Raw genomic sequence first — 8,925 nt, 5'->3', positions numbered from 1 at the left:
GGGGGGGGGGGAATGGGCCACGCCGTCGTTCAGCCGTCGTTCAGCCGTCGTTCAGCCGCCTGACCCGTTTTCCTTCGGGCGGCAGACCTGCTCTTTCCCCCTTGCAACGGGGCAGGAGCAGCCCCGAGAGCCGAGTTAGCGCCCAGCCTGCGGGCGGCGCCGGGCGCGGGGATCGCAGCCCGCTCGGGGGGCGGCGGCGGCGGCGCCTAACGACTCTGCCCTCGCTTTTGACAGCGGCTCCCGCCTGGGAAACTGGCTCGCAGAGCTGCTATGAAGTGCCCCGGCCCTTCGGAGAGCCTGAGGCTTGCCCTCTTCCTGGAGAACGCCCTGGCCAGCGAGGCTAGGATTTGGAAAGTGCCGGTTTTCCAGGACCTCATCCTGAAGGTATTCTCCCCTGTCCGCTTTGGAAGCACCTAAGGCGCTGTGCGGGATGCAGCGCGAGTCCTGCCAGCTGGTCCACCTGAATGCAAAAGTCATCTTACCTGGACTCAGCTTAAGGACTGGAGGGGAGGAGGGTCTGTGTTTGTCTCATCCTACATCTTATGCACCATTTAAACCATGATTTAGAGATGCTTTGCATTTTGTTTTGACTCAGCCAGTTTTGGGAACGCTGGTGGAGCAGGCAGGTAAGAGCAGACTCTAAATCAAGGGTTTTAGCCATAAATAAAAATGTCACATTACAGTTAAGTGTGCTCTACTACTTTGTAGTTCTCTCCTTCTTTGAGTTCCACGTGTTCAAATGGGAGAAGAGAATTCAGTGAGGGCTAACAGAAACCAGCCCCGTTCCTGGCTGTTAAAGTGAGTCCGTCAGTTATCATAGGAAGCTACAACACTCAAGGTGCTTCCATGTACAGTGGAAATAGCGAGGCTCAGTTGCTGTTGTAAGGTGCTTCAGATCCATGGAATAATGCACAAAACTGCCCTGAAAGCCTCGTCCCTTTTTYGCAGTAGTGTAGAAATGCTATTTTTACAAGGTATTTTTATTACCAAACAAAGCAAAATAGCAAAATGGATAATGTGAAAACTTAATGTTAAGCAAATTAGTGGTAAACGTTACCTGTTCTGTGCGGCTGCTCAGCCCTTTCAGCTACTCTTACATTAATGTTCGAATGCATGCCACGGACCATCTAYGGCATTGTAATGGCAGCAAGATTAAAGTCTTTCCTCTCCTGAATGCAGCTTCAAATAAGATATAAGGCTAGAGCCTGGCTGACTGGGCAACACGCACAAGTGCTCAAAACCGCTCCGGAGTTTGGTTTTTCCTTCGCTGTGTAGACACAGCCAACAACTTCCTTCATTTCAAGCCTCCAGACATCTGAAATGTTAATTAGAGCACTTAGAATGATTTGAGTCTTCCTTTGGAGATATGTTAACAAAATCATCAAAGGACTAATTGTATTTTTTTTTTAAACTTTGTTTCTTCCCTTCAGGGTACAGATATCTCTCTGTTGTGTTACGAGAAAGCAGTTCTCTGGATTGCAGAAATAAGCTCTCAGTTCCAGTTTTACCCTGAAACATTTGCCTTAGCTATCAGCATCCTTAACCGGTTACTGGCATCAGTAAAGGTAGAGAATCTCTATCAGCTTTTTTTTTTTTTTTTTCCTCTGGCTAGCTTACTGATTGGACATATAAGGGATATGAAATCAGTTTACACCCAAAGCAGATACTGCTGTTTGGCAGCAGATTTAGGAAGCAGTCGGGGTCTTTGCTCGGGAAGGCTTTTAAGCACACAGACTCGAGTGTGTGCTGAGGTTCCCCTGATTTACACTCCTTAGTAGAGGTGTTTTTATGAATTGTAGTCCAAATGCTGTGAGAAACACAAGGAACTCATTATCACCCGGTTGTCTCTGCTAAACAGAAAACATTTTCACTATCACTTTTAATATTTCAGCTGTGAAACCACTATTTTTACCCAAACTGTGGGCCCCTCTTTTTCTGCCATTGAAGTGACAGCAAAGTTATGAGTAGAGTTGAATCTTGCTGCTCAGTTCTGTTTAGGTCTTTACTGGCGTTTGGCAAAAGCATATTAATTAATATCTTACTTAGCTGAGAAGAGGAATAATACTGCATTGCAGATACTTGGCACTGCCTAGTCAAAATCGTGGGGTACCTTAATAAAACTTGCAGCAAGAAGAGGATTTGTTTTGTTTCACTTTGTATTTTCTTGCTGTTTCCAGCTTCAAATGACTCTTACTGCAGCTAAACTAATTCAGAAGCAACTGTAACCTAAATGAAAGTTTGAAACTCGTGTGTCTGTAGTAGAATGGCAGTTATTTCCCCCAAGACTGTTATCTTCTCTGCTCAGTGTTCTCTTCTTCTCCCTTCAGGCCCAATTAAAGTATCTTGAGTGCATAGCAATTTCCTGCCTCGTCCTTGCAGCAAAAACCAATGAAGAAGATGAGGTCTGTATGTTTAATTTTAAATGCACTAAACTCATCTCTGGTTGTTTTCAAGTTATTTGTAGTGCCAAGTCTTTTAACAAGTTGGGCATAATGAAAACATGTGAACTTGGTTACCCTAAGTAATTCCTAAGGGGGATAACAGCAACATTTCCAGTTCTGTTTCATCATTGTTTGGAAAAGCTGTGACTTGGATGGATGAAGGATTGTGTTTACTTCTGTAGGGGATCTGTTTCCCTCCTCTGCCCCTTCTCCCCCTTCAGAATCCACCGCTTGCAGCAGAGCTTGGTTCGGGGGTGCAGTCAAGGTGTGCAGGTACAGTTTTGTGCTCGTGAGCATTGGTAATTCTGTTCTGGTAGGTCCTGGGAGGGTAAGGTAGGCAAGACAGAGCAGAGGTTTTTCAGAGGAAGCTTAAAACAGATGAGTCTGCTTGGAGTCCAGACTGGTTACCGAACGTCTTGAGGAAATGACTCAGGCCYGCACCTCAAGGTGAGCATGCAAAATCAGCAACCACACGTGTAAGCGTGAGACTGCATAGGATAATTATCCAGTGCTTACAGCTAAAATTTTGTGTCAGAAATGCACTGATAGACTTCCATGAGCCAAACAGTCCTTGAAAAGCATTTCAGATTGCATTTCTCCCCTTTCCTTCATTCCATTTTGAAAAAGAATGGCTGTGAGTTACAGCCAGAAACATAGGAGTTGGAGTCAGACATGCGTTTCTCCTTGAATTTCTGCTGCAGTGAAATGCTCTTCAGAGCCTTTTTTAAGATGTGCTATCTTGAGGTTATTCTTCTTTTCCCCTCAGCTAAAAATGAGAAGTTAAGTCAATGACCACAGGAAACAAGACAAGCGCAAACAGCTCTGTAGAACAGGCCAACAGGAAGCCTCCTCCCAGCTCGTCAGGCGAGCGTGAGCACGAACCTGCAGCACAGAGGCAGCGTTTCGGCRGCTCGCAGTGGCCCTGGGAGCCGCCAGCCATCGTTCTTCCCAGTGGCCTGGGTTTGCAGCCAGGTGCCCTGTGAGGAGCATGGCCAGTCCTTGGTTAGGATGGGAGTTACCTAGGAGAGCGGTGCTCCTCACTGAGCACTCTGCGTAGCGTTTTGGGATGTGTACAGGCTTGTTAGATCCCTCTGCAATACACAGAAACGCACACAGCTCTGTGTAGGAAGTTGTCTTCTTTATTTTTTAAGGTTTTCTTTTTTTTTTTTTTTTTTTTTAATACAGGTAATACCATCGGTGAAGATGCTCGCAGTGCAGAGTGGTTGTAAACGCTCTCCAGCTGAGATCTTGAGAATGGAAAGAATTATACTAGATAAGCTTCACTGGGATCTTTACACAGCAACACCAATGGATTTCTTAAACATTGTAAGCACTAAGTTTTGCAAAGTTTAAATTAATTATTTCATTTAAAGAAACAGCTCATTTATCAAATAAGACTAGAAAACATAGATGCGCGCACATACACACATACACATTCTTCCCAAGAGGCTTTGCAAGCCGCCTGGTTTTAGCTATCTGCAAGTCTTTTGAAGAATGTTACAGTGAATTTCTTTAAATGTACTAATATTTAAAACCTTTCTTCTTTTTTTTCCAAAAAAATTTACTCCCATTTTTAAAGGACAACTAAAATGGATGTTAAAAAGATTCTCATAATGCTATACGCCATTTTTTTAATACACACTGCAAAAATATTTCTAACTCTTTCCACTCTATTAATACTGTACATAAAAAGCTGTCAGTTTTGCTACATTTCACACACAGGTCTTCTTAAACCATTTTCCTTTTCATCCCACTAATAATTCACCCTTGTTTTAGGCAATTAGACCATCCCATTCTGGCACTTAGTTCACATTGCAGTTGCTAAATATTTGATAGAAACAAACTGCATCTTCAAGAAACGATCATGTGCTAGTAAGGCAAAAATCGTGTGATAGGAAAACATCCTGGATCCCTTTATATGGTAATGTGCAAATATTAAGCCATCTCAGGCTGCTGATTGTGAGAACTGCCTCTCCTTAGGTGCTTGTTTCCTCAGTAAATTCAGAGTACAATCATAATTATTGGGATACTCCATTTGTATCTGCTGTCCTGAATTGACTGAATCTCCTAGACAGCAATCTGGATAACGTAGAAACTTCAGAAATTGTTAGGAAACACAGACCTTTTACATTCATTATAAGCTCAAAAACAGTTCAATGGTTGGCAAGTACAAACACAAAACACAAAAAAGGGGGAAAACCCTCTAGGCGTCCTGATATGAGTCAAAATTAGTCTGTACTTCTGGTTGATAACATATGAAAACATACAAAGTTCACTGACCTCTGCTTTTTTAAAATATATATATATATATATATATATTTAATCTTCTCTCCAGTTCCATGCCATGGTGATGTCCAACTGGCCCCATCTACTAAACGGGCTGCCTCAGATGAATCCTTCCCGCCATGTCGCATTCTTGACCAAACAGCTACAGCACTGTATGGCGTGCCACCAACTATTGCAGTTTAAGGGCTCCACATTGGCTTTGGTGATCATCACCTTGGAGCTGGAGAGGCTGACTCCTGATTGGTTTCCTGTCATTACTGATCTGCTAAAAAAAGCACAGGTAGGAGTCAAAATGGCCTTTGATCACAAATCTGAGGCCAGGACATCGATAAATTAATTGATAAATTGGATTTACAACCAACATTGCACTTCAGCAGACTTCCGAGAAGCGTGTCCATGTTCTGCCTTTGCTGCAGGCCTTGCTAGTGCGAATGGAAGCGGAAATAAAACTGCAGTTGGGGGCTGGGACTGGGGAAAGGGCCTTCCCTTTGGCAGGGAAGGGAGGTTTCCAAAAGAGCTTGGCCGCAGACGGCTCCCGGTCTCCTGAACAGGGAGGAGATTCTCCCACAACGGGAGTGTCTGAGAACACCTAAAAATCTGCCCACCCATTTTGTCCTCAGGTTCTCACTGAGGACTGCAAGGACTTCTCAGTGCAGTTACATTGCTTTAAAATATAATCAGTTTGGCTTCCAATGACGTACATGTTAAAGGTCAGCTCTGCTTCTTTAAACTTTTCTCCCGTTCCACAAAACACATGCTTTTCAATAGATTGATCGTATACCTAGAAGGCAAAAGACCTGGGTTGCCCACTTACCATAGATTCATCTTCTGGCCTTGAATTTGGCTCAGATAACCTAGCCTTCCTCTGTCACTCCTGGCTGTCATAGCCTCATCAAAGGAGAGGGAGAGCTTGCCCACCTTTCGTGTAGTAGCCCAGGATCTCCTGCTCCAGTGTTTTGCATCAGGGCTAAGATGGACCTCTTGACTCCCGTATAGCCTGTCCCTCCCCTCTCTCTCCAGTTACACAGTTATGGGAGCACTGGCCAGAACAGAGAGTAATTTGTCACGAGCTTACAAAGAATCTGTATTTTCCTTACAGGTTAACAGCACCAAGTTCATCCACTGCAAGGAGCTTGTGGATCAAGAGCTAATGCGCTTGCGGCCATCCAATGCTATTTATATTTTTTATCCCATCAGTCAAGCCATCCAGGCCCATCCCATGGCAAGGTTACCCTGCCATTCCTCTTCTGAATGGGAGAATTCCCATCAAGCGAGGCTGAGGGTCACCGTAAGCCAGCCGGTTTCAACAGCTTTCACACCTCCTGCAGCCCAAATTCCTGATGACGCCATGGAGACAGATGAATACTATGATGGGTTCAGGCACCTGTACAGTGAGGACGGGGGAGCGGATAGCGGGAGGGGGAGCGCGGGCAGCTTGTGCCCTCAGCTGAGGCCTGGAGAAGGCAGCTCCCCGTGTCCTCCCTTACAGCCGCTGGAAAGGGACTAGCGGAAACCTTCCTGCCTCGGAAGCAGCGACTGCAGAACCAGGACGTCCCGGCGAACAGAAGAGCCGACGCAACAGAGCAAAAGGACTGCTTTGTTTTTTCAGAGGATAACGACAACACGGTGTTATCTTCCATATCCTTCCTAAATAGTGTTTGCTACCCCCAGTCTTTAACATCATTTAAGTACAGAAAGTTGGGGAGAGGAGGGACTCGCAATCCTGCAACTCAGGGATCAGTTCAGCAGAGGGCTACATACTGCACCAGAGAGAACCAAAGGCCTTGGAGTGGGGTTGTTTTGTTTTTTGKTTTTTTTTTTTAATAGTTGTGATGAAACGTGACAGATTCAGCATTTCATCCAGCTCGTTGCATTGTTCTCCTGTCAAAGCGAATCTGATTTACCCCACGGGAGATGAAAGAGGAGCTACCATCGAGGAAGGGGCAGCTTCCACTGCTGGTTCCATACGAAGAAGTCCCAGGTGGGACCAAGGTTTTGATTTAATAGTGAAAAGACCAGGAGCCCAAACTTGCAGTTTTTCCTAAGGCCTTAGCCTGCGGTCCTGGGGTCGGAGGGCTGTGCTCCTGCCTGGTTAACTACTAAAGACCCAGCGCAAACTCCTACGTGCTGCGGGAAAAGCCTTCTCGCGCGGCCCTCGCACACCAGCTTGTGCTGTGCAGGTTTTTTGTTTTGTTTTGCCAGACAGGACCATGCAAAATGCCTTTAACTAATTCCCCCTGCCCCCAAAATTAGTTTTTGTTAACAGCTAATTTCCATAGCAAAACAGTTAAACTGACCTTTGTAGTCCGTCGAAGTCTCTACTGCACTTTTAAAACCAGCCTTACACTTTTTTTTAATAAAGGTTAATTTAAAAAAACTTTTTTTTCCCCAATAGGGCCAGCATTTTTAAGCTGTTTTGTTCTAACAGTTTGAAGGTATAATCCAAACAATACTGTCCAGGTAGCAACCCGCCACCTGCAAGTCCTCGCACAGAAAGACAAGGTTTTCATACAGACCTGCGTCGGCTAAATGCCGAGCGGACGTCTCAATGACATAGGGTGAGTAAATGGGACAGGGACGAGACGGGAGCGAGGGCTCAGATGCCCAAGTGCCTTGTTCTAACATCCCTTGCTCTGCTAGGCAGCAGCGCGCATCCATGCGGGAAGAAAGTTTCTGGCCCTCCTTCTCCTGGTTCCTTGTCCCACCTTCTAGGAGCGAAATTCCTGAGCTTTGGGCCGTGCAGGACTGCTGTCCCGCGCGGCTCTGACAGCAGAGACGACTTCCCAAAGTATTGCACTAGCTGTTGCCGGAACCGGCACTGAGAAAAGCGGGTGTTGCGTGGCTGCAGGGAGAAAGCCAAGCTTTTCTTTTTAAACTGCGAAGAAAGCCGTGCTTTAGCGTTCCAGAAAGAAGCGCTCAATACTAAAGGCTTAAGTGCAGATTACAGGGATGAGCTGATGGGATCTGGAGCAGCACTGAAACCCAAGGAGGGCGGCGAGCAAAGTCAGAGCTATTGCAAACTGTGCGCTGCATGGGGGAGCTGTGCTGGCACCACACTCACTGCTGGGAGCCAGACTCGGGGCGCTCGTTTAGACCAGACGAGGTTTAGGAGGCGCCTGCGGGCCAGGCAGCGGCCTGCTCGGATGCTGCTTACTGATCCTGCCCGAGCACCGGGGGGAGGTTTTCGTTTTGTGGCGGGGCTCTTCCCTCCCGCCGCGCGGCACCTGCCTTTGCTGTCACAAGCTGCGACTTTTGGAGGCAGCAAGGCGTCTTTTGGAGCGTTCGTTAAATAAAACACAGCCTCAGTCCGCGCGTTCGCAGCACCCTCCTTTAGGACTCCAGCTGCAAGCAGACACCAGAGGTCCTTGTGGGACGCCAGGGTGGGTCATGTCTACTTCTCTTTTGCTTCCCCTCCTTTCTTACGCCCCATCTTAAGCACCTTCACCGGCTGCATTAGCCGATGACTTAGCAGCGAAGCTGCGCACGTGGCCTTTAACGTGCTGCAGCTTTGTACCGTCTCGCTGCGCGCAGCAGCTCATCTCCTCCGGCTCCAAGCCCRTGCATACGGTTTCTTGCCCTTCAGCTGGATGACGCGCGTTGGAAACCACGACCAAACCTCCTGCTCCAAACTTCTGCGGATYGGCGTGGTCAGGGCTCACAAGCGCGCATCGCGTTGGGGTTTCGTTCTCGAGGACGAGCTCAGTGCAGGACTTCCCAGGACAGGGCCGAGGGCAGGAGCAGCGCTGGAAGGGGAGCGGCAAAACCCGGCGCCTTCCCGCTCCCCCCGATCCCACGCAGCCCCCTCCACGCCCCTCCACCCGTGCTGGAGCTCGAGAAAGGAGCCACCAAACCCAACGCTTCTGCTTGGCCGCAGCGGGTTAGAAGCATCGCTTCCCGCAACCCTTCCACCCTGTTTTGGCTGCCAATTTCCAGGGAAAACCTTCACCTTGCAAATCAGGGGAGTAGCTGAAGCTTTCAGACAGGCCTGCAACAAACTCGGATCTGAGGATTTTTCAATAATGTTCCCAAAGGAAAGCTGCTTTCATCAGATATTTAAGATTTGCGGCCCTGCTCGCCCATTACGAGCACCACGAGCGTGGACGGTGCGGCGGCCGGGCATCACCTCCGCCAAAAGCAGGCGGACTGCTAAAATCCCGGTGAGGTGCAGCGCTCGGAAGGGGACGCCTTTGGCTGTTGC

General features: G+C 47.5%; 1 protein-coding gene across 1 annotated transcript; it reads left to right on the top strand.

Moving 5' to 3' along the window:
- The first annotated feature begins 234 nt into the window (after positions 1-234).
- Positions 235-7,119, top strand: CCNI2 (cyclin I family member 2). The gene is made up of 6 exons (XM_026063221.1): positions 235-384; positions 1,431-1,565; positions 2,328-2,402; positions 3,627-3,767; positions 4,777-5,007; positions 5,827-7,119. Exons 1-6 carry the CDS (start codon positions 271-273, stop codon positions 6,232-6,234), a joined length of 1,104 nt encoding a protein of 367 aa, XP_025919006.1. The 5' UTR covers positions 235-270; the 3' UTR covers positions 6,235-7,119.
- The last annotated feature ends 1,806 nt before the right edge of the window (positions 7,120-8,925 follow it).

This window comes from Apteryx rowi, unplaced genomic scaffold (genome assembly GCF_003343035.1).
Source record: "Apteryx rowi isolate R43461 unplaced genomic scaffold, aptRow1 scaffold_2, whole genome shotgun sequence".
In the NCBI taxonomy this organism is placed as follows: Eukaryota; Metazoa; Chordata; class Aves; order Apterygiformes; family Apterygidae; genus Apteryx; species Apteryx rowi.
This window is presented reverse-complemented; position numbering and strand designations above follow the sequence as displayed.